Raw genomic sequence first — 26340 nt, 5'->3', positions numbered from 1 at the left:
TATTACATGGTGTACTTGGCGACAGAAGGTCGAAGTTCTGCTGCTGAAATCCATCTGTGCTTACCCACACAACTGCCCCCAGTGTTGTTGAAGTGAAATATCCACAGGATGGTGCCAAAAGCAAGTTACAATTTTTAGTTGTAAATGATGTTATACATTCAACAGGAATACATATTTTATTAACCATAAGCAAATTAGCTGTTTTGCTAAAGCAAAACCCCAACCCTAGACCTAACCGTCAGTGGAGTAAAAATTTAATTTTAGAGTGTAAATGCAAACTCTGAATACTAATTACTTCCTGGTTTCTATAGGACCAGAACTTGTGTCTCGGAGTGGATACGATTACATTCTGGTTTTTAAGGGATCAGAACCTGTGTCTCAGAGTGAACACAGTTACTTCCAGGTTTCCATGGGATCAGAACCTGTGTCATGATTACTTCATGGTTTCCACCAGACCAGAACCTGTGCCTTGGAGTGAATGCAATTACTTCCTGGTTTCCATGGGACCAGAACCTGTGTCTTGGAGTGAAAGTGATTACTTCCTGGTTTTCATGGGACCAGAACCTGTGTCATGATTACTTCCTGGTTTCCACCATACCAGAACCCTTGTCTGGGAATGAACGCGATTACATCCTGGTTTCCACTGGACCAGAACCTGTGTCTCAGAGTGGCCGCGATTACCTCCTGGTTTTTATGGGATCAGAACCCGTGTCTCGGAGTGAACATGATTACTTCCTGGTTTCCATGGAAGCAGAACCTGTGTCATGATAACTTCCTGGTTTCCACCAGACCAGAACCTGTGTCTTGGAGTGAAAGCGATTACTTCCTGGTTTCCATGGGACCAGAACCTGTCTCATGATTACATCCTGGTTTCCACCAAACCAGAACCCTTGTCTTGGAATGAACGTGATTACTTCCTGGTTTCCACCGGACCAGAACCTGTGTCTCAGAGTGGACGTGATTACTTCCTGTTTTTTATGGGATCAGAACCCGTGTCTCAGAGTGAACACGATTTTTTCCTGGTTTCTATGGGACCAGAACCTGTGTCATGATTACTTCCTGGTTTCCACCAGACCAGAACCTGTGTCTTGGAGTAAAAGTGATTACTTCTTGGTTTCCATGGGACCAGAACCCATGCCATGATTACTTACTGGTTTCCATGGGACTGAAACCCTTGTCTTGGAGAGAACGCAATACCTTCCTGGTTTCTATAGGACCAGAACCCGTGTCTTGGAGTGAACACGATTACTTCCTGGTTTCTATGGGTTCTGTGGGACCAGAACCCGTGTCTTGGAGTAAATGCATTTACTTCCTGGTTTCCAAAGGACCAGAACCCGTGTCTCAAAGTGAACCTGATTACTTCCGGTTTTCCAGAACCTGTGTCTTGGAGTGAACATGATTACTTCCTGGTTTCCATGTGACCAGAACCCATGCCATGATTACTTCCTGGTTTCCATGGGACCGAAACCCTTGTCTCGGAGAGAACGCAGTACCTTCCTTGTTTCTACAGGACCAGAACCCATGTCTTGGAGTGAACACGATTACTTCCTGGTTTCCGCAATTATTTTCGTGGTTTCTTTGAGACCAGAACCCATGTCTCAGAGTGAACCCGATTACTTCCAGTTTCCATGGGACCAGAACCCATGTCTCGAAGTGGACACGATTATTTCAGGTTTTCTATGGGATCAGAAACCGTGTCTCGGAGTGAACATGATTACTTCCTTGTTTCTATGGGACCAGAACCTGTGTCATGATTACTTCCTGGTTTCCACCAAACCAGAACCTGTGTCTTGGAGTAAAAGTGATTACTTCCTGGTTTCCATGGGACCAGAACCCATGCCACGATTGCTTCCTGGTTTCCATGGGACCAGAAACCATGTCTTGGAGTGAACCCGATTACTTCAAGTTTTCTATGGGATCAGAACACGTCATGATTACTTCCTTGTTTTCATGGGACTAGAACCCATGTCATGAATACTTCCTTGTTTTCATGGGACCAGAACCCATGTCATGAATACTTCCTTGTTTTCATGGGACTAGAACCCATGTCTTGGAGTGAATGCAATTACTTCCTGGTTTCCAAAGGACCAGAACCTGTGTCTTAGAGTGAACGCAATTACTTCCTGGTTTCCATGGGACAAGATCATGTGTCTTGGTTTGAAAATGATTACTACCTGGTTTACATGGGACCAGATCCCATGTCATGATTACTTCCCAGTTTCTATGGGACCAGAACCCGTGTCTCGGAGTGAACGCAATTACTTCCTGGTTTCCACAGGGCCAGAACCTGTCTCGGAATAAACATGATTACTTCCTGGTTTCCACCGGGCCAGAACCCCTGTCTTGGAATGAACGTGATTACTACCTTGTTTCCACAGGAACTGAACCAATGCAGCAGAGATTAAGTGCAAAACACGCTATCAGTAGCACAACAGGGAACTGTAAACACATTTTAATTGGTGTAAAAATGTCAAATTGGAGATGGTGCTTGCAAGTAATTCAGCAGAATAGGGTCGATTTCAGGGCACATGAACATTCTGAAGCATCATGTCAAGTTCCTGTGAGATTATGTTGAGCACATATATTCAAGAGTACTTCTATTTAGCTAAATGTTGACTAAATTAACTAGACGTTTAAAATGTAAAGTCTTTTCTGGGAAAATGGATCAAAAATATTGATCACTCATCTTGCACTACACAGTTTTTGTCCAATCAAATGCTCTCAAGAAGGAGAATATCCTCCACCTTATACCAACTGTCTCCGACAAGCAAGTGGCAAGTCATGGTTCATGGCTGTCATGTAAACTAAAGCCTATTGGCTGTTAAAAAAATAAGGGACAACCCCTTATATACTGTATGTCCTGCTAAAACTTTCTGTTTCAATAGAAACTAAGTCAACACAAGAAAGAAAACTGCACCGCCAAGCCATTTCATGGTGTCTTTGATAAACTATTTCTACTTTACATCACTCCTAAAACAAATTTTGTTGGTGTTACACAATTTTGTCAGGTTTATTTAGGAAAATAAAATCATTTAGTTGATTTCCATAAAACCAGTTAATTTGTATTGCAGTGTAGTTGCAACATGATTACACAGGAAATCAACATGCTGCTTCCGAATATTCATGTACCATGAAAATGATCCCATTTGGCAGAATACCTGATAAGCACCATCCCCCATCAGATATCTTTGCATCAATTCATACATGTTTACTTTTCCCTTTGGCATTACCGATAGTGTGTTGTGCAAGCAAGGGACACAGGTTCTGGTCCCATGGAAACCAGCAGGTAATCGCGTTCACATAAATAGTAGTAAGCACAATTAAAGTTGCATTTTCGCTCTAAAATTAAACTATTACTCTACTGATAGTTAGGTTTAGGGTTGGGGTTTGCATTAGGAGTAGAGTTTATAAAATATGCATTCCTGTTGACCATATTACATCATTTAGAACTAAGTATACAACTTATAAGACATGGGATACTTTATATGCCACTGCCTAAACCTTGGATTTAGGATAGACCTCACCGAAATGTCCTGCTGGTTGAACTGCGATGCACCTCACTGATCTCTGCCTATATCACCTTGGTCTAATGATGGACTACACTCTTAAAATGGAATACAAAGACTTTCAATTATTTGCCAACAAAAGCCTTCATCAGCCAACTAACAATGCAGCTATGTGAACTTCTGCAGGTAATCCAGTCTGAACTTCAAAGACATTAGTCATTAATCTTACAGTTCATAAAAAACTTTGTTTAAACACTGACCCTTAACACTTAGTTTACTAATTTTAAACCATGACTTGCACTGCACATAAATAACTAATATTGGCATTATATTCATGCTGTTTAGTCAGAGGGGAACTGGCCCTCACAGTGAGCCTGGTTTCTCCCAAGGTTATTTTTCTCCATTAACATCTTATGGAGTTTTGTGTTCCTCCCCACAGTCGCCTTTGGCTTGCTCACTGGGGTTCTAAATAAAATTATGATTTAATGATTTAATGATTTATTTTTATACACAATTTACAATCATATTTAATCAAACTACACAATGATGACTCTAAGACTTTATAGATATTACAGTTTCATTTTCTGTTAATGCATGATTTTCTGTAAAGCTGTTTTGAAACAATGTGTGTTGTGAAAAGCGCTATACAAATAAACATTTCTTGAAAATGACTTGACTTGCTTTTGGAGCCACAATGTAGAAATTTCACCTAGAAACTGGTCAACAACACTTCCAGCTTCAGCCACTGGGGGCGGTGGTTCAAATGTTGGTAAGCACAAACTGATTTCAGCTAAATAACTTTTAACTTTATGTCACCAAATTCACTGTGTGATCAGTCTGGTGGTTTAGAACTTAAATTTGGTTTAGAACACTAAAACTAGATAAAACCTCTCATATAGTCACAATGAGCTCCTGCATTCAACCTTCAAAAGAATCCAGATTAATGTCTCCAATGTTCTCCACAGACAGTCCAAACATGGAGTCTTTAGTTCCATTGAGGCGAGTAGGTGTGACATCCTTCCACCTTCCAGCATTATTGATGTAAACATACACAGCTCCACCCACTTCCTCATCTCTCTGGAAGAACTGCGGTGCACCAACCACAACATCCTGCCAACTGAAGCCACAATCAACACAATGCATTCGCCCTCTCACAATGTACCCATCATGTCCATAATAAACAACAGGCTTCCACAGTATGGAATCAAGTCATCCCATAGAGATCATTTATTTTTCCACTTTTCTTTACCCACCCGTCTCCATTCAGGTCCACCACAGCGACATCATATCCAAAGGAGGATGCAAGTCCTTGTCCTTCTAGAATGTGTTCAGGTGTGAGCCCGGTGGACACTTCACCTTCCTTCCTCAGAAACACCACAGCTCCACTGTGATTGGCTCTTGGCGCTCCTGATACTATGATGAGCTTTCCTTTCTCTGTGATACTGTGACCAGAATCTAGAGAGAATCCTGGAATGACATGTACATGTACAGAATGGTAATAAGAAGTTGTTCAAAAATCAGATGCTGTGGAGTAACAGATAAACAAATGTGACAAAAGCAGTAACCAGGTATGAAATTAACACCCACCAGGGGGTACTTTTTGCACAGTGGCGGGTAATTTTGTAATCTGCCCGCCACTGTGACGGGCGACCTGTAAGACGTCTCGGGGTGACATACAGTAAGACAAGAAATGCTGTTGCTTAGACACAAAGGTGCGCACTTGAAGCACACTTGATTATATTCTGAAGTGCAGACAAAAAAAAGTTTTAGTTTTAGGTCATTTAGTCATTCGGTCTAGTTTTAGTGCATGCATGTCTTGCAGAACACAAACATGTGAAGAGTTTTCACTCTTGTCTTCTCTTTGGTCTGAAGACAGTTTGCAAGATCACTGGCAATCATGATTTCAAGCACAATTACACTTCCTAGTGCTTGACGCATGCGCAGAGTGCTAGATGGTACGAGTAAGTGTAATTGAGCTTGAAATCATTATCGCAAAGAAGAATGCTGATGTCAATATTTACTGTCTGTTCTCTCCCGAAATCGACTGGATTGCTTCAGAAGGCATGGATTAAATAACTGAAGTTTTATGGATTACCTTTTGCTGCCTTTATGTGCATTCTGAAGCTTGAAAATTTGGTCACCATTCACTTGCATTGTATGGAGAAACAGACATAATATCTCCATTAAAGTATCTTCATTTGTGTTCCATGGAAGAAAGTCATATGAGTTTGAGATGACATAAGGGTGAGTAAATGATGTGAGAATTATAATTTTTGTGCAAACTATTCCTTTAAGTTGTACTTGAAAATGGTCGTAGAGTGCTTTGGAGTAATTTTAAAGCGCTAAGAGCATTGAGCACTAAGGAGACAGACTTATGCTGTCACCTGCAGGACAATCTTGAAATTAAACTTAATACACTTAATTTAATGCAGTTAATGCTGTGGTGCTTACACTTAATGCAGTATACAGCGAGACTTTAATATCAGGATACTTTTATGTTTGTTTTTTTTTTTTTTTTTTAATCAACAATTAAAATAATTATTAAAATAGGCAAAGAAATGTGTGATACAGTGGGTTCCTTCAGAATCAAAGCACATGCTCATGTTCTACTAAAAAGAGAGAAGTCTAATTTTTTTAAGCAACAGGAAGTGGTGTAATTCCGAAAATTAACTGCGATAAACCCTTTGGTCTTTGGTTTCATTAAAAAATGATTGGAACAAAATTACCGGTTACCAGCATTCAAAAATAACCTTGAGTTCAAAACTATAGCAACTTTTTTTCAGATTCACCTAAGTAACTGTTTGCTGGTACTGGCACGAGACTTGGATCCAGGCGGTTTTCATTCCCGACCTCATAAGGACCATCATCAAACAAGCCCATTTCCAGCAGAGTGTTGTTCTTCTGCTCCACACGCACTATACCTGAAAAGGCAAAACAAATAAAAAAACATATGCTGTTATTTTGACAGGAAAAGTGAAGGATTTATAATGAGCAATGGTTATGAAAAACGTTATGGTTACTGGTGTAACCTCCGTTCCCTGATGGAGGGAACGAGACGTTGGTGTCGATATAGTGACACTAGGGGTCACTCTTGGGAGCCCGAGACACCTCTGGTCTTTGATAAAAGGCCAATGAAAATTGGCAAGTGGTATTTGCATGCCACTCCCCCGAACATACGGGTATAAAAGGAGCTGGTATGCAACCACTCATTCAGGTTTTACGCTGAGGAGCCGATATAAGGTCCGGCAATTTCAGCAGGTAGTTCAGCATTGTGGCAGGAGGGACCAACGTCTCGTTCCCTCCATCAGGGAACGGAGGTTACACCAGTAACCATGACGTTCCCTATCTGTCACTCACTTGACGCTGGTGTTGATGTAGTGACACTAGGGGTCCCTATACAAAACACCACAAGGCTGAACTGTGTTACGTGAACTGGCGGTGTGTGGTGGGCAGACTTGCTGTGTGCCTCATAGCCAGCACACCAGGTCGACACGTAACCTCCCCCAACACAGTTATGAGTGTCGAACGGCCCTTTTTGGGGACAAGTCGACTACCCAAAGATAGAGACAGGCTTAACCCAGTCGTGGCCTCTTTTCCCCTTCTCTTTTTCCACTCCCTAAAAAAGAAGGGGGATTATCCGACTGGGCCACCAGGTCTAGTCGGGGGGTGTCCCTCCCAAGGGGAGGACACCGCGGAGACCACACCTCGCCCCAAGAGAGGGGGGGATATTTAAGTGGAAGAAAACATCACATGGTCTTTCCAACCATGTGGAGAGCCTTCAAGATAGATCCTGCCCAATGGGGGAGGAGTTACTACAACATGGAGACTGGGGCAGAGGGGCTCTGCCCAAGGAAGACGCAGTTTGCCAGTAGGGAAACGAATTAGCGGAAGATATAGATCGCATGGGGTTAGCCTTACAGGGAACTGCCACATGCGGAGCACCTACCCCAGAACCGGGCTCTTAGTTAGCGCATGTACTGGGCCGGCAGCGAGTCTCTCTGAAAACTCGACTGCCACAGGGCTCGGAGGAAGTCAACCAGGGAACAAATTTTGTGAACACTACTGGGAATTAATAGCGCATGTCTTCAGCTCAAAAGGAGGTGGAAGGCGCTATGTGCAAGTGATACACCCGGCTGGCTATCCCGGGCTTATCCGCTTGTTGCGTGCCACTACCTGGGACGAAACCGGTTCCACCCAGAGGTTGTAGAACCTTACAAAGGTGTTGGGTGTTGCCCAGTCCGCTGCTCTGCAAATGTCTGTTGGAGAGGCACCTCTGGCCAAGGCCCAAGAAGCCGCTACACCACGGGTAGAATGGGCTCGTAGCCCTACTGGGGGCGGCATGTTTGGGCAAGATATCCATAGTTATGGCGTCAACGAGCCAGTGGGCGATTCTCTGCTTGGAGACAGCGCTTCCTTTCCGCTGTGCACCAAAGCAGGCAAAGAGCTGCTCAGAGATTCTAAAGCTCTGCGTGCGATCCAAATAGATGCGTAAAACATGCACCGGACACAGCGACGACAGGGCTGGGTCTGCCTCCTCCTGGGGCAGCACTTGCAGGTTCACCACCTAGTCCCCAAAGGGGTGGTGGGAACTTTGGGCACATAGCCCGGTCAGGGTCTCAGGATCACGTGAGAGTAACCTGGACCGAACTCCAGGCACGTTTCGCTGACAGAGAACGCTTGCAGGTCACCTACCCTCTTGATGGAAGTGAGCGCAGTCAGGAGGGCAGTCTTCAAGGAGAGTGCCTTAAGCTCGGCTGACTACAAAGGCTCAGAGGGGGCTCTCTGTAGACCCTGAAGAAATACAGAGGTCCGATGAGGGAACAAGGCGCGGCCTGAAGGGATTCAGCCTCCTGGCACCTCTTAGGAACCTGATGATCAGGTCGTGCTTCCCTAAGGACTTACAGTCGACTGCGTCGTGGTGTGCTGCTATGGCAGCAACGTACACCTTCGAGGTGGAAGGGGACAGCCTCCCTTCCAACCTCTCTTGCAGGAAGGAAAGCACTGATCTGACTGCACATCTCTGGGGGTCTTCCCGACGGGAAGAACACCACTTAGCGAACAGACGCCACTTAAAGGCATACAGGCGCCTCGTAGAGGGAGCCCTAGCCTGAGTGATCGTGTCTACCATCGCAGGTGGGAGACAGCTTAGGTCTTCCGCGTCCCGTCCAGGGGCCAGACATGGAGATTCCAGAGGTCTGGGCGCGGGTGCCGGATGGTGCCCCTTCCCTGAGAAAGAAGGTCCTTCCTCAGGGATATTTGCCAGGGGGGAGCTGTCACGAGGAGCGTGAGGTCCGAGCACCACGACTGGGCGGGCCAGTAGGGTGCTACCAGGACGACCTGCTCCTCATCCTCCCTGACCTTGCACAGGGTCTGTGCAAGCAGGCTCACTGTGGGAAACGCATATTTGCGAAAGCCAGGGGGCCAGCTGTGTGCCAGCACGTCTATGCTGAGGCGGGCAGTGGGGAGGATTCTTGGGAGGCGAACAGGTGCACCTGTGCCTGCCGAATTGACTCCAAATCAGCTGGACCACCTGAAGGTGGAGTCTCCACTCTCCCTTGAGGGTAACCTGTTGTGACGGCGCGTCTGCCGTAGTGTTGAGGTTGCCCGGGATGTGAGTGGCTTGCAGCGACTTGAGGTGCTGCTGACTCCAGAGGAGGAGACGGCGGGTGAGTTGTGACATACAACGAGAGCGCAATCCACCTTGGTGGTTGACATATGCTACCATTGTCGTGTTGTCTGTCTGAACCAACACGTGCTTGCCCTGGATCAACGGCCGAAACCTCCGCAGGGTGAGCAGAATTGGCAGTAACTCGAGGCAGTTGATGTGCCAATGCAGTCGCGGACCCGTCCAGAGGCCGGCGGCTGCGTGCCCGTTGCAAACAGCGCCCCAGCTCATTTGAGGCATCTGTCGTGACCACGACGCGCCTGGGGACCAGTTCTAGGGGAACACCTGCTCGTGGAAACGAGAGGTCGGTCCAAGGGCTGAAAAGACGGTGACAGACCGACGTAATGGCCACGCGGTGTGTCCCGTGGCACCATGCCCGTCTCGGGACTCGAGTCTGGAGCCAGTGCTGAAGCGGCCTCATATGCATCAACCCGAGCGGGGTGGCCACCGCCGAGGATGCCATATGCCCCAGGAGCCTCTGAAAAAGTTTCAGTGGAACCGCTGTTTTCTGTTTGAACACCTTCAAACAGGCCAGCACTGACTGGGCGCGCTCGTTCGTAAGGCGCGCCGTCAAGGAGACTGAGTCCAACTCCAAATCAAGAAAAGAGATACTCTGAACCGGGAGGAGCTTGCTCTTTTCCCAGTTGACTCGAAGTCCTAGTTGGCTGAGGTGTGAGAGCACCAGGTCCCTGTGTGCGCATAACACGTCTCGAGAGTGAGCTAAGATTAGCCAGTCGTCGAGATAGTTGAGAATGCGAATGCCCACCTCCCTTAACGGGGCAAGGGCAGCCTCTGCGATCTTCGTAAAGACGCGAGACAGGGACAGGCCGAAAGGGAGGACTTTGTACTGATACGCCTGACCCTCGAACGTGAACCGCAGGAAGGGTCTGTGTCGAGGAAGGATCGAGAAGTTAAAGTACGCATCCTTCAGGTCTACCACCACGAACCAATCTTGATGCCGGACGCTTGCTAGAATGTGTCTTTGCGTCAGCATTTTGAACGGGAGTCTGTGTAAAGCCCGGTTCAGTACTCACGGGTCCAAGATTGGCCGCAACCCACCGCCTTTTTCTGGTACGATGAAGTAGGGGCTGTAAAACCCTTTCTTCATCTCGTCTGGAGGGACAGGTTCTATCGCGTCCTTCCGTAGGAGGGTAGCGATCTCCACGCAAGGTAGCAGCCTAGAATGTACCTCTAGAATAAGAGGTCGAACTCGCCGTGAGACGAGCCGGCAGACTCACCCAGAAGCCCGATCGAGGCAGACGAGCGTGCTGGGCAATGGGAGGTCCGCGGGGGGATACCCGGCGGAGGCGGTCCCATTGGGGTCCCCAAATCGCCCCCAGTGCTAGCCGCGCTGGCCTCAAACCCGTGGGTAAAAGGACCGAGGCGGGAGCCTCTGGGGTGGCTCGCTTTCTTACGAAGGCGAGCCGCGACCGCAACGTTGCCATGGACATGGATTTTGAATAGCCGTAAATAGAGAAAAAAATTTTTTTGCCTACTTAATGGTGTAGTTACGGCATCTACCAGCAGGGGCAAACTGCTGAAGCTAACCATTTAGACACTGACCCCATGACAGCTACAGCACCACTCAATTTTATTCAAGTGTGTGTGTGTGTGTGTGTGTGTGTACATGAATAGCCTTAAACCCTTGGTAACATCAATTTGGCTATTGCATCGGGCATCATTTCTACCTCTCCAGTTGTATGCTCCTGGTGCTCCAAAGATGACGTAATGGTAGTCTTTCGTAAAGGTGGCAGCAAGACCCTGCTGACAGGCCCCGAATCTTTCATGACCCCTGGTGCGACCGTCACAGAATTTCCAGTTGCCCCCATCCTCATCTGATTGGCTGTCGATGCTCAGGTCCTGACTCAGCATGTAACAGCGTCCAGTGATGTCACGTGCCTCTTGTAGTGTGTTCGGAAACAACAATCTCTGGTAGCGATGGGCACATGTCTGATGGAAGAAAGAAAGAAAGAAAGAAAGAAAGAAAGAATTGTATAAGTATAAATCCTCCAAGGTACTCTGTACTGATATAGGTGTCAGATAAATAAAATTCAAACTAAGGACACTTTAACTGGAAGTCAATTAATGGGCCATTAACATTCAACAATGTTCTTGACGTACCACAATCTTGCCTCCAGGTCCCTGACTCTGAACTGTCACACCCATCCACTGGTTCTCTTTATTCTCCACACGAACGTCCACTGTGACAGTTATTATATACAGAAATCAGTGATTATCAAGTAATTATTACAATTCAAGCTATAACACAGAATGCTGGCATTAAGACATCTAAATGAATAAGCATTAAAGGCCACAACATTTACAACAGCATGTCTACAAAAACCGTGGTTTTCAACTGGAGTGTCATGACCCAAAAAATGGGTTTAAGGTCTGTTCTTATAGGGTTACAGGAAGCAGGGAAAAAAAGGGCAAATGCAAATACTATAATCATGCATAGTTAGAAATGCAAGACAAATAGACTTAAAAAAACACTTCCCAATCTTTCATAGTTGAAGTGAAAAGCTGTGTGTCCAGTCAAACTCTACTGTTTTTTATTACATTCTACTGTGTAACTAGGTTATATGGCTAATTGTAATACAATATTTGGCCTGGTAAATCAACAATAAATTACTCAAAAAATTAATCCATTACAAATTACTATTACAACTTCTCTAAAATTGTAATCACATTACTGATTACTTTGACTTAAAGTTACTTTCTGAAACACTTCTCATTGAAAATATTTTTGTTTTTTGAACTCAACAAATTCAAAATGATGTCTAGATTTCCTCCTTGTTCATGTAAGTCATACACTCTACACATTTCTCCCTTACAGTGATAGTTATGAAAGGTGGTGGCACAGTGGGCTAAAGCACAGATCTGGTAAGCAGAAGGTTGCTGGTTCAATCCCCACAGCCACCACCATTGTGTCCTTGAGCAAGGCACATAACTCCAGGTTGCTCTGGGGAGTTTGTCCCTGTAATAAGTGCATTGTAGGTTGCTTTGGATAAAAGCATTTGCCATATGCATAAATGTAGTTACAAGTAAACACACTGTCAAAGAAAAGTAAACAGACATACATATTAACATAATTAATTCATTTTATAAATCATTTTATTTTAGAAATTTTGTGTAACCCAAGTAACGCACTTAACAAAGTAATTAACTACTGATTAACTAATGAACTTTTTACTTAAATAGTAATTAGATTACAGCAGGGGCGTAGCAACCATTATAACTGGAAGAAACATATCCCCCTCACTTTTAGAAATAACTAAATTCGTCCACCTGCACTTTTTGAGAAATAATAATTAAAAAATTTTAAGACACTTTTTTTTTTTTTTAGCTGTTTGCATAAAATGAAGCCTTTAAGACCAAGCAGAAGCCTCTGCCAGCTGGTTACATTGGTAATGGGCGGAATTAACACAAAAGCATTAATTCCACCGGCTAGCGCTCACATTTCACCACCCGCGTTTTGATTCAGCAAATCAGTTTGGGCGAATGCAGACAACGTCAAGTCAAGTTTATTTTTAAAGTTCATTTAAAAAGAAAAAAAAAAACAGCAGACTTGAAACCAAAGTGCTGTACAATAGTAAGAAATCCAAGTATAATAAAGCATAAGTAATAATAACAGCAAAGATAATGGAAATCATACTACAAAAAGTAATTAATAATTACAAAATTAGCAGAAATAATAAAAGACTCAATAAACTAAACAAACAAACACAGCTAGAACATAAAAAAAGTTATTAATATTAATGAGCCCAACAGCCTGCCAGGCTTTAGCGTGACATAAAGAGTCATCTTTGACTATTGTAAGTTAATGTTGTTAAACAGATGAAAACATTTGACATTTTGGTAACTTTTAGTGAGTTTTTAATCTATGACCTCTTTATTGTTAGTCTTTTTCACAGAAACATTGAATTAATAATAATGTCTCATGAACAACCACCAGCCAAAAGACTGAAGGGGACAGACATTTGAGACTTCTTTCATCAGGGTCATGTGTGCAACAACAATAATCATGTCATAGTATACATCTAAACAGTGATATTATTCTTTGACTTTTCCATGTTTTTTGTTTGTCCATTATATTAATTTTAGATTAATGGTAATGGTGATGTTTGTGTCTTTTTTAGAAAAAAACAAAAACAAAAAGATCAATGACCAAGTCAACAGTGTAGAGAGAAAGGTGACACAAGCTTCTGAAGTTGTTCAGGTAAGGTCATTATTTGACACTGACATTAAGGAAGTTTTTTGTGCTTTTATGTTTTGATTCTTTGGTTCTGGCTGACTGGACCAATGTTTGAAATGTTTTACAATCATTCAATTATATGATAACTCTTTTGTTTAATATGAAAATTCATACATGGTTGCCACATTTTAGTTCTAAGTATTAAAGTTCTAATAATTTCCAGTATGTATCTAATTTCCAATATACCATTTTTGATATCTCAGAAGTCAAAGTCTGCTGGTTTCAAAGCGTTTTGGATGGTTTCCCATCATCATGTTGCCTATAGATAAGCGCTGCTTTCTCAACAATATCACGTATTCTTGGGGGTGCCAACCCTTCTACACATTGTGGCTTTTATTATTTCTAGATTGAGTTTTTACAAAGTGTGTTTCTAATTAATTATAAATAAACCATAATTTTTTCATATTGCCGTTTTCATGCTTATTACCGATATGCCAGTTTTTTTAATTTGATCAATAATTGGCCGATAAATATCAGCAGCTGACACACTGGTGCATCCCTAATATTGTTTAATTTCTGGCACACTGATTTAGGGTTATAAACCATATTTTATACTTTCTGCACTCACCATCATTGTCAAACTCCACCCGTTTACAGTCATCTGGATGGGTGGTGATGTCGCAGCTGTACAGCCCACCTGTGATGTTTGCCCTCTGATTGGATAAAGCCCTGGCCGTGGGAGCACCAATCAACAATCTGCACAAAGCACATATATTTGATTTCTTGTATTAATTTTACTTCTCCTTATTTACTCTCATGCTCAGTGTAACTCAGGATTCAGTAATTTAATCTTCAGTGAATAAAAAATAGCAAGTTGTTGAGAACAAAAATCAAGCAGTATATCAAAACAGTTTAGTAAAGAATTTGTCTAGATGCTAAGGCTTAAGGGGCAGTCACATTAGGCTTTGAACAATATAATTTTTTTCGGACAACACAACGGGGCTTTTTATTTGAATAACAAATAATATTATATTGAAAATGTTAGAAAATAAATAAAAACTTTCAGCTCTGAAAGGTCAATGTGTGATATTTCCATCTTCTTTTGGTCACACGTCTTCACGTCATCTGGATTCGCAGGTCAGAGTTCACCAAACTTGATATTTCGTCTGCGGCGAAATGCGATATTTCTTTGCATGAGCTTCCGCTTCCGGTCTCCCGTGTTCGGATGCTTTGAATGGGAGTGAATGGAGCGGCAACTGTAGTGTGACAGCCCCTTCACAGGCAAATGCAAACAGCATGCAACAAAGATGTCTATGGTATCAAGATGCAATTTTAAAGGTGAGGTAACTTCCTAATACTCGTGTACTTACATATTCAAAAGCACATACTGTACTTTCAAAAGGCAACTGAAGTTTCCATAGCTTGATTGGCTGAATCTTTGCCTAAACTGCTTTTTAAGTTTGTTATTACTGATAGACATACTGTAAAAACCTAGTGAGTAAAACAGCATTTTAAGGCATGATAACCCATGCTCCAAACATGCTGTTCCAAGCAAACTTGTGCTTTGGACAAATTCTAGGCAGCATTGCATGCATCCTTCATAGATAAGGTAATCCCAGAATGTATTTGGCTAGATGATAAGGCTTACATGCAAACATAAACAGTATGCAACCGTACGCAAGGGGTCTGTGGTATCAAGATGCAGGTTTAGTGAAAGAATTCATCCAAGATGGCGGACAGAGTTCAGAGAAATGTTAATTATAAATGTATGAATATTTGATTCAACACTGAAAAGTACTGTTACAAATACTTCCATATGGTTAAAACTGACTGCACAATATGTGTATGTGCTATGTATTTTTTGTGCTTATTATGCTTTTGTGCTTGAAAATCATGTAGTTAGCTTAGCAACACGTTAACATTAGACTCTAGTGGAATGAATCTTGTGAAGGGCACTATTAGTGTGATGTTAAACTCCTAATTACAACTTGAAAACGTATAATTTTAAGAAATGTTTTTGTTGAAAGAACCAATGGCAATGGTTAAAGTTAGTTTCTTCACCCATATTGTGTTAGAGAATATAGAGTTGAATAGTGATGACGTAATTTGCTGTCATCAACGACACAGCCACACATTGTTCCATTTTGGTATTAAGAGCATTGCAAGAGAAACAAATGTGAACCGCTCTGAGAAGCAAAGTCTCCAAGTTATCAAGTCGTAATAATGATCATTCTGACATGACGTGAACACTGCATTAGATGGCAGCTCAGTAGGTTTTGGAACAGAGCAATACATTGGTAGGAAGACAAAAAGAAAAAAGAAAAGCCTTTGTAATTATGACACGTGCTTTTTCATGAAGAGGGTCTGACAGATTATTTCATCAGCGGGTGTCTTCCTGTTTCCATTACCCATCAGCCAGCTGCACCAAATCAATTATTTACATACACACTGCTGTCATCACATTCAAACTACACACACCTCAATCTATACACAAATTTACGCTCACAATAATTACCACTTACAGTTATGAATGTGCAATGTGACATTTTCTTTTCAATCCGATACCAAGAACCTAGACAAATACTGTCGATATGGAAACCAATACCGATAGCCTACTTATTATTAAATGGAAAGTTTTTGCTATTTCTGAGGATAAAATGGGCAATTATTACCATTTAACATTATATTTAAAAGCTATAATTTTTTTAACATTTAATATGTTAAGTTGTAATAATAACACAAGCTGGGGAAATCATAAGAAAATTGTACGAATGCAAATGATCAGACTTCTGTTTCTGTTCAGTGTTTAATAACAATTACAGAATGTAATTCAAATTTGACCAACTTTTAATTTTAATTTTATAAATATTGTCACACAAACCCATGATAGTAAATGTCACATTTGTGGCATTTGTTGTTATTTAGTGTGAAATAACTCTTGGAATGAATTTTGAATGTGACTGAGTGCTGTTTGTGACTGCTTGTGCATTTTGCATGTGTGCAGATGAGTGAAAGGAGAAATAGTTCCTATGCTACACAACATATGATCCACATTAATTTTCAACTGACTTTAAGATCGATCTGCCCATCTCTCCTAACAGTATCAGAGGAAGACCATTTAGCACTGCATCAATGATCCCAACGATCATATTGTTGCAAAATAATTTTTTTTTTTAACTGCAGTGGTGTGTTTGATGAACATCTGGAATCTTTTCAACCAATCCCTTTTCCACCGTTCATTCCAGACACACCTGTCCCAAAAGAAGAGATTCCTTTATTTGACAGCCCACTTCTACATCCACTGTGGTTTTAATTAATACATTTTTTTATTTTTATTTTTTTTACATTTTAATGGTCTTTTTAAAGAAGACAGATCCAACATAGCATGACAGTGAGACAAACAGTGGCAGTTTGCTAAAATCTACACACAGCAGTTCATAACAGCCAGTTTAGGGCAACTGTTATTCTGATGAAACATTTCCAGGACATTTTTCTTGTCTGGCAGCACTTATGAGTCAACTGAACAGGGCACTTCAGTAAATGAAAAAGTGAAAACTCTGTCACACTTACAGGCAACACAGTGAGTGCATTGTGAGACAAATGGAGAAGTAAAAAATGTTGGAGAGTCACTTTTTCCAGGCAGGGCTCTGTTTGTGTGTGTGTGTGTGTGTGTGTGTGATTCTGACCTTGCTACACTTTTATTGACAAAATTAAAGATCCTCAAAAGGAAAAAGGAGACCAAATAATATTTGTATCCACTTCACTTCACTAAAAATGCTAAAAGTTGTATTTTTGGGTCACTTTGAACACTACAGGCTAGTGCATTATTCTAATTATGAATAAAGGAACTACTCTACAAGTGTGCAATATCACATTGCGAAACTGGACTGGTGAATAAGTAAGGGAAAATACACAGTCAGCCAGTTGTTATCGCAATATAAGCCCCTGAATGGTTTTATTTTGTGATAACAATCAGTTGACTGTACATAATCCTGCTTTCGTACACGGCTACTAACCAAATAAACAAATAAATGGACATGAAAGATTTGCACCTCTGGTTTGCGTCTGTGTTCTGTTGGTGTTTATTTTGCGAAAATTATTATCTGACAGCTCATTATCCAGCTTATTATAGGACTACTTGCCAAATAAATAAATAAATAAATGGACAAGAAACATTGATATGAGTTGAAATTTTTGTTGAAAGTTTATTAGCTTACTTGTAGAGATTGCAGAGTGATACAAGAAGTAGGAAAGGTCACTCGCACTCGGATGACTGGTCTGATAGGTCTTAGTCCCCATGTGTGCGGTTGTTAAGCCCAAAGTATGCTTCGCTTAGGACACGTGACGCAAATCTCGTCATTAACAGAGTGCGCGAGCACTTAATGCGCCCAGCCCGATTTTTCTAACCACACATCTTAGAGTGCAGAATGCCCAAGCGCCTGGAGTTATTTGAACTAATTAGTGGGTCCACAAGGTGGCAACACTTACATTTTGAGCCGTTACTATCACAAAGAAATGCTAGAAGAAGATGTAGATGGTGTTAAACAACAACAGTGGATGTTTAAGTCAAGAGAACGTGTGAGAGGAGGTCTGGAGATACCTGGATTTGTATAACTCGAGTCTGAAGGAATATAAAGACATCTTTATGGGTCTGAACTCCTGAAGAGTAAGTCCAGTGGCTTATAGCAGTCGTAATGCACATGCGCCAACCGCATGTGTATGTGCACACAGTTATATGGAGTATACTTTGACAGGCTCGCATTCGACTATATGCAGACTCTGAGCGTTTGCGTCAAATTGGAAGTATACCAATAATTCTCTCAGCAGTCCAAACTGTCCTTTGTAGTCTTCTGATGTCTGATTTCATAGCTGAACCAAACCAGACAGTTATTGAAGTGCAGAGGACAGACTCGATGACTGCTGAGTAAAACTGTATCAGCAGCGCCTGTGGCAGGTTGAATTTCCTCAGCTGGCAAAGGAAGTATAACCTCTGCTGGGCCTTTTTCACAATGGAGTCAATGTAGGTCTCCCACTTCAGGTCCTGTGAGATGGTAGTGCCCAGGAACCTGAATGACTCTACTGCTGCCACAGTGCTGTTTAGAATGATGAGGGGGTCAGTGCTGGGGTGTTCCTCCTAAAGTCCACTATGATCTCCACCGTTTTGAGCGTGTTCAGCTCGAGGTTGTTTTGACTGCACCAGACAGCCAGCTGTTCAACCTCCCTTCTGTATGCAGACTCATCGTCATCTTGGATGAGGCCGATGACAGTGGTGTCATCTGCAAACTTCAGGAGCTTGACAGAGGGGTCCTTGGCGATGCAGTCATTGGTGTAGAGAGAGAAGAGTAGTGGGGAGAGCACACATCCCTGGGGGGCACCAGTGCTGATTGTACAGGTGCTAGAAGTGAGTTTCCCCTGTCTCACAAGCTGCTGCCTGTCCGTCAGAAAGCTGGTAATCCACTGACAAATAGACATGGGAACAGAGAGTTGGTGTAATTTATTCTGGAGTATAGCTGGGATGATGGTGTTGAAAGCCGAACTGAAGTCCACAAAAAGGATCCTTGCATATGTCCCTGGTCTGTCCAGATGTTGCAGGATATGATGCAATCCCATGTTGACTGCATCATCCACAGACCTGCTTGCTCGATAAGCAAATTGAAGGGGATCTAGAAAGGGTCCAGTGATGTTCTTCAGGTGGGCCAACACCAGTCTCTCAAATGATTTCATGACCACAGACGTCAGGGCGACAGGTCTGTAGTCATTAAGTCCTGTGATTTTTGGTTTCTTTGGGACAGGAATAATGATTGAGCGTTTGAAGCAGCATGGGAATTCACACTGCTCCAGTGATCTATTGAAGATCTGTGTGAAGATGGGGGCCAGCTGGTTAGCACAGGCTCGAAGACACGCTGGTGAGATGCCATCTGGGCCTGAAACTTTCCTCGTCTTTTGTTTCCGAAAGCCGCGGCTCACATCATCTTCACAGATCTTAAGTGTAGGTTGAGTAGCAGGAGGGGGGAGGAGGGGGGTTGCAGGAGGTGTTGGTGTTTATGTGAAGTGAAGGTCAGAGTGGGTGTGGGGTGTGAGATTGGGCCTTTCAAATCTGCAGTAGAACACATTCAGATCGTCAGCCAGTTGTTGGTTCCCTACAGGGTTGGGGGTAGGAGTCCTGTAATTTGTGAGTTGTTCATGCCACTCCAAACTGATGCAGGGTTGTTAGCTGAATACTTGTTTTTCAGCTTCTCAGTGTATCTTCTTTTAGCCACTCTGATTTCCTTGTTCAGTGTGTTCCTGGCCTGATTGTACAAGACTTTATCCCCACCCATGTAAGCATCCTCTTTGGCCTGACAAAGCTGCCTGAGCTCTGCTGTAAAAATAAGTCCTATTAGGAATGCACATATCCTCACAGAAACTGATATATGATGTAACAGTATCTGTGAGCTCGTCCAGGTCTGTGGCTGCAGACTCAAAAACACTCCAATCCATGCAATCTAAGCAGGCTTGCAGTTCCTGCTCTGCTTCATTGGTCCATCTCTTTACAGTCCTTACTACTGGCTTGGTTGATTTTAATTTCTGCCTATAGGTTGGAAGAAGATGAACCAGACAGTGATCAGAGAGTCCCAAAGCTGCTCTAGGGACAGAGCAATATGCATCCTTTATTGTTGTGTAACAATGATCCAGTATGTTCCTGTCTCTGGTGGGGCATGTAATGTGCTGTTTGTATTTGGGCAGTTCATGTGTGAGATTTTCTTTGTTAAAATCCCCAAGAATAATAATAATTGAGTCCAGGTATTGTTGTTCTGTGTCTGTGATTTGATCAGTCAGCTGTTGCAGCGCTGTGTTCAAACACACGTTTGGGGCGATATACACACTCACCAGAATAAACGAGGAAAACTCCCGCGGCAAGTAGAAAGGTTTACAGTTAATAAAGAGCGCTTCCAAATTAGGACAGCACATCCTCTTTAACGTTGTTACATCTGTACACCAACTCTCACTGATGTAAAAGCATGTTCCACCGCCTCTCGTTTTCCCCGTTAACTCCGTGATGCGATCCGCTCTAAACAGCTGAAAGCCCGGCAGATGTAATACGCTGTCCGGAATGGCTTCACTCAGCCAGGTTTCTATGAAGCACAAGGCAGCAGAGATTGAAAAGTCCTTGCTTGTGCAGGTGAGGAGATGTAGTTCGTCCGTTTTGTTAGGAAGAGAGCGGAGATTCGCTAAGTGAATACTCGGCAGCGCTGTTCGAAATCCATGCCGACGGAGTTTGACCAGCGCACCAGCTCATCTCCCTCGCCTGCGTCTCTTGAACAGCAGAGCTGCGCCTCCAACTAAAATGTCCAGCAAAATGTCTGAATATTCGAAAACTGGGAAAAGATTGTCTGGTATATGCTGTCGAATGTTCAGCAATTCGCCTCTGGTAAAACTGACTGGAAAAAGATTACTAAACACAGGACAAACAAACAAAAACAACAAAACAATAGGAGCGCTCCACACCGAGGCAGCCATCCACGGCGCCATCATGATGTAAGAGCTGAAAAGTGTTTTTGCAGAGGATAACTAGGACTAGTTAAAACCATTCTTTTGAAAACAATGTGACAAGGAAAGTCACGGCACAAGTGAGTCGAGACATTACAGTAATGAATATATACACAAAGTTGTCTGTAGCAAAATAACATAATCCCTTATTTTAATCTCACTATAATAGTTGATTTTTATTGCACTGTGACATAAACCATGAATTAGGGCATTTTGTGTTTGTATGAAGTGTGAATAAGTGTATTTATTAAGCATTTATGACATGTAAGTTAAAATAAACGCTATGTTGTTATAACCACATATCATTGATTTATAGTGCATTTGTAAATGACCAAGTCATTAATGAAACCTTTTAAAAACACTTAACAAATGGAAAATTCATGTAAAGTCTTACCATTATTTTAAAGAGTTAGTTCACCCAAAAAGTCTGTTGTCATTTACTTCCCTTCATGTCATTCCAAAGCTGTATGATTTTCATACAGGAGAAAGGGACATTTTAAACAATGTTAACACTCCGCTGTCAGCCTAACAATATGCCTGACATCTCCTTTTGTGTCCCACGGAAGCAAGAAAGTCATTCAGGTTTGGAAGATGAGGGTGAGCAAATGATAACAGAATTTTCATTTCTAGGTGAACTATACCTTAAAGGCTCTGTTCGGCCAAGCAACATGGTTCATTTGTAAGCATTACTATGATGAAACATTAAAGTAAATAAAAATATTGAGTACAGTAAATAAACATTCCCACCTCAATTCCACAGACATGTGGCAGGTGGACGGTAAAGCTCTGGGACCGCAGCGGCCCTTGATCATAGTTGCAAAATTCCACACATCTCTGATGGACAACATTGGGAGTGACATGCCAAACCCACAGCTTTGGGGCTCAACACTGTGTTCTCTACATGGGAAACAGGCCAGCCATTATAGTGCTTAGAGCTTTCATGAGCGTTTCATCTGTGCACTCAGTACCCCTTAATCTATTTTCCATGGAAAATCCATTCAGATCAGCATGTTTGCGAGCTGTGGGAACACACGAGACCTCCACTGGGTCACTACTGGGACACTCGGCCATATTCATGAATGAAATGATAGCAGGATAATAGACATTGTTACTCTTGTACATACTATGACTGCTTAGAGGGTCCACAACCACTCATGATAACTTAAGAGCAGCCCAATAACACTCTTAAAAGTTACGTTTTTTATGGGCAATTAACCTTTAACATCCATGGAATCATCCCATTGCACAAAAGGTACTTTGTATTGAAAAAAAGGTTGTTAGACTATAAAAAGTTTCTTCACAAATTAGTCTTTTAAGAACCTTTCACTGAAAGGTTCTTTGGGGAACCAAAATGGTTGTTATATATCTGCAAAAACCCATTTTTGGGCACCTTTATTTTTAAGAGTGAACATCCCTTACAAATTATCATGGCAACTCATCATTTCCACAAAAAAAAATAAAAATAAAAAAACAAAAAAAACAGTTATTATACTGTTATTACAATAAAACTGTTGAAACTTGGTATTAACCACAATGGCATTAAACACAATGACAGAAAGACTCTGAATGCTTCCTACATTGTTTGAGAAGACACCATAATTTATTATGGTTTTAGAAAAGTATCTATGACAGATTAACTACACCATCAAAGTGGTAACCTGACATTGTTACCTCAAAAAAGCTATTTCTACCTGATCTAACCCTTACAAATTGGTTTTGTTGGTCTGTAAAAAAAAAAAAAAAACGGTAGAGTATTTGACCATGTTTCAGGCTTTACAGGATGTAATTTTGATGACTGTATATTTTACACCTCACTGTTTTACTATACTAACCTTCTGGAGCTATCAAAGTCTGGTTTTCACTTTAAAATGTATTGTTAATCACAGTAGTAACCACAAAAGGCCACATGACACCTTAAAGTTAATCAAGAGTGACCCTTCCAGGAGCAATTATTAATACACAAGTAGAGACAGTGCACAGTGTTGCTCAAACAAACACTAAACACCATCAGGGTAACACATGTGAAATTAAAATAATGACAGTATGTATTCAGGTTGCTTCAGTGATACTTTCAGTGATAAAGTAATGTTTTTGGTTTAAATAAAAAGAGTTAACTTAGATTTTGAAAACAATTTTAGGTTAAAATTTTTTCAATGTATGTATACAGTATATTTATTTTTCAGCCTTTTGACAATATTCACTATAAATAAATTATTTTGTATTTGCTCTTAAAAAGCTTAAAATGGTGATTTGTATATTTTTATAAATAAATATTCAATCAATATAAATATAAAGCTATTTCTAGCAAAGTAGATTCAAAATGTTTAATGCAAGCTATAAAATAGTTTAAAAAATCAAGAGGGATTGCAGTCTAATTTAATTATTGCTATAGTCACAATTTTGCTTAATGTTATATTGACAGCAAAATTTACCTGATATACTGTATGTATATCAGCTGGCCCTATTAATAGGGTACATGTTTGTATGGTATTTTTATTTTGTTGTGTTCATGCTGTGAAGTAAACATGCTATTGTTTAAATATTCCTCTCTTGGTCTTTTGAATCACAAGAGGGGTAGAAGAGATTGGCCTGAATCTAATGACAAAAACAAATCATTAAAGTTGAATGTGGAGAATGTGGCCAGTCAACCTGATACACTCCATCCAGTGTAAGGAAGAACAAAAGATCTCATTAGAGAAATTATGGGAAAACATCATTTTACTTAAAAAGCCAAAGAAGCCCTGCCTTATTTTCAGGCATGAATGGCAGAACTTTAATTCAGTATTCTTAGCAGAAAGGTTTGAGTTTGATAAGTCTGAGCATATTATTGTTGGGAGAACCAGACCTTATTAATTCGGGGTCACCATAGTTTATACTCTGATAGAACAGAATTCCAATGAGTTTTTAAACAAGGGTTTCTAAAACTGAGAGTGCATATCCACAATTATCTCTACTTATAATCATCTAAACAGATTTATTTGAAAATAAGTGTCATATAATATTACAGAATTTCAATTTTAAGACTCTTAATGCACGATGATAAACACATTGCAGCCATTCAAATGAACATTGATAGACTGAGAGTAAAATGAACAGTGGCTAGTGTAGGGCACACAGTATGTGTGTGTTGTGTGGGTGTGGGTGGGTGTTTACTCATTTTGTCTACTAACAGCTATGTCCTCACTGTAGTAGCAGCTGGCTACAGTCTGTCACTTACCCATTGTTAAATCTCTTTACCTCTAGAAAGAAACCTACCTTTTTGTTTCTTGATAATTCTCAGTGACCATGAATCCAGTACTTCACCTAGATTTCTACCTGTTTCAGTTTGCTGCTTCATCACAGAAGGGGAAAAAATGACCAGAGCCAGCTGTCAGTGCTTGTCATTTTAATCACGCAGAAGTTTCCATTAGTTTTCATCTTTCCATTTGAAAATACAGCAGATGCATAACCTTTCACTAATTCTCAAAGTGTTACAGAGTCCAAAACCATCCGGGCCAAAGCTACAGCATCTGTTGTGAGTAACCACTCTGTCCAGAGTTCCTCATAAACTGGCATAACTATGCAAGTGTTTTTAATTGCTTTGTTCAAAATCACACTGCAGTACAATCACAGTTGTTTGAGCTTTGTAATCTATCCTAACAAAGCTTGACTGTATGGGACTTCTTGTGTTGGGTATTATATTGAAGAGTGATCCGTTTGTTTTATATCAGTTTGTTATGCAAGAGTTGGACTGTGTTGTGTAATGCTGGGGTATGATGAGTTTGTGGGTTGTGTTGAGGTATGATGGGTGTTTTGGGTTATGTTGAGGTGTGAAGGGTGTGTAGGGGTATGATTGATGTGTTGGGTTATGTTGAGGTATGGTGTTTTTTTTTGGGGTAATGTTGAAGTATGATGGGTGTGTTGGGCTGTGCTGTGATATGATGAGTGTTTTGGGGTATGATGGGGATGTTGGGGTATGATGAGTGTGTTGGGTTATGTTGGGGTATGATGGGTTTTTGGGTTATGTTGGGGAATGATGAGTGTGTTGGGTTATGTTGAGGTATGATGGTTTTTTTGGGTTATGTTGGGGTATGATGGGTTTGTTGGATTATGTTGAGTTATGATGAGTGTGTTGAGCTGTGTTGAGGTATGATAAGTGTGTTGGGTCATGTTGGGGTATGATGGGGTTGTTGGGTTATGATGGGTTTGTTGGGTTATGATGAGGTAAGTGGGTGTGTTGGGGTGTGTTTCGATATGATGAATGTATTGGGTTATGTTAGGGTATGATGGGGTTGTTGGGGTATGATGGGTATGTTGGACTCTATTGGGGTATGATGGTGTGTTGGGGTCTGATGGGTGTGAAGGGTTAAGGGATGGGCATTTTGGTCATTTTGTCTACTCAAGTACTCAAAGTAATTACTCAAGTATTCGAAGAGTACTCGAGGGTAGGTGCAACTAGACAGCAGGAGTGTGTGCCTGAGAGAAAGTGAAGTCAAAACTGATGTAATATGTTAAAATTAATTCCTTGTTTCTTTTTTAACTGTTAAAATGACAGACAGCATTTGGAATTATTCATCAATGTTTCAAAAATCGGGAAATTATGTGAAGGAGAAATTTTGGTTAATGCAACCCCTGACATGTTAGGTTAAGTGATTGTTTATGCCCCACCAGAAATAATGAGCCTGAGACGCCACTGAGTGTAATGTGTATGTTGGGTTATGTTGCGGTTTTATGTGTGCATCGGGTAGTGTTGAGGTGTCATGTTTGTGTTGAGTTATACAACATTTGAATGTGATGTGTTTGTTTTGGTTTGTGTTTAGTGGTCGACTGATATGGTTTTTCAAATGGCAGATGCTGATATCCAGAGAGAGAAAAAAAAAACAACAACAACAGTGCACAAAGTAGTCCAGCAATGCAATATTCGTAAGTCAGAGGAACAGAGTTTTGATCCAGGCTGATAGAATATGTGCTTTAGAGGAAGATATATGAGCGCTCCACAGGAAGAAATGCTGGATTTGCTCAAGTTTTGAAAGGTTTATGAATTACATCTGTTTAAACGATGTGTCCACATACAGGTGCATCTCAATAAATTAGAATGTCGTGGAAAAGTTCATTTATTTCAGTAATTCAACTCAAATTGTGAAACTCGTGTATTAAATAAATTCAGTGCACACAGACTGAAGTAGTTTAAGTCTTTGGTTCTTTTAATTGTGATGATTTTGGCTCACATTTAACAAAAACCCACCAATTCACTATCTCAAAAAATTAGAATACATCATAAGACCAATAAAAAAAACATTTTTAGTGAATTGTTGGCCTTCTGGAAGGTATGTTCATTTACTGTATATGTACTCAATGCTTGGTAGGGGCTCCTTTTGCTTTAATTACTGCCTCAATTCGGCGTGGCATGGAGGTGATCAGTTTGTGGCACTGCTGAGGTGGTATGGAAGCCCAGGTTTCTTTGA

The 26340-nt window shown here is 41.4% G+C and overlaps 1 protein-coding gene across 2 annotated transcripts in view; it reads right to left on the bottom strand.

The window, feature by feature from the left end:
* LOC127446826 (integrin alpha-6-like) overlaps positions 1-26340 on the bottom strand; it is a 55123-nt gene that overhangs the window by 23316 nt on the left and 5467 nt on the right. For both annotated transcript variants that reach the window (XM_051708091.1, XM_051708092.1), the window contains exons 2-7: positions 13995-14122; positions 11293-11372; positions 10860-11121; positions 6296-6427; positions 4760-4973; positions 4430-4623 (exon numbers count right to left, since the gene is read on the bottom strand). In XM_051708091.1, coding sequence (XP_051564051.1) covers positions 4430-4623; positions 4760-4973; positions 6296-6427; positions 10860-11121; positions 11293-11372; positions 13995-14122 — 1010 coding nt within the window. The remainder of the gene's footprint in view (positions 1-4429; positions 4624-4759; positions 4974-6295; positions 6428-10859; positions 11122-11292; positions 11373-13994; positions 14123-26340) is intronic.

Source organism: Myxocyprinus asiaticus, chromosome 10 (genome assembly GCF_019703515.2).
Source record: "Myxocyprinus asiaticus isolate MX2 ecotype Aquarium Trade chromosome 10, UBuf_Myxa_2, whole genome shotgun sequence".
Taxonomy (NCBI): Eukaryota; Metazoa; Chordata; class Actinopteri; order Cypriniformes; family Catostomidae; genus Myxocyprinus; species Myxocyprinus asiaticus.
Note: the sequence above shows the minus strand (reverse complement) of the source record. Positions and strands in the feature narration are given on the sequence as shown.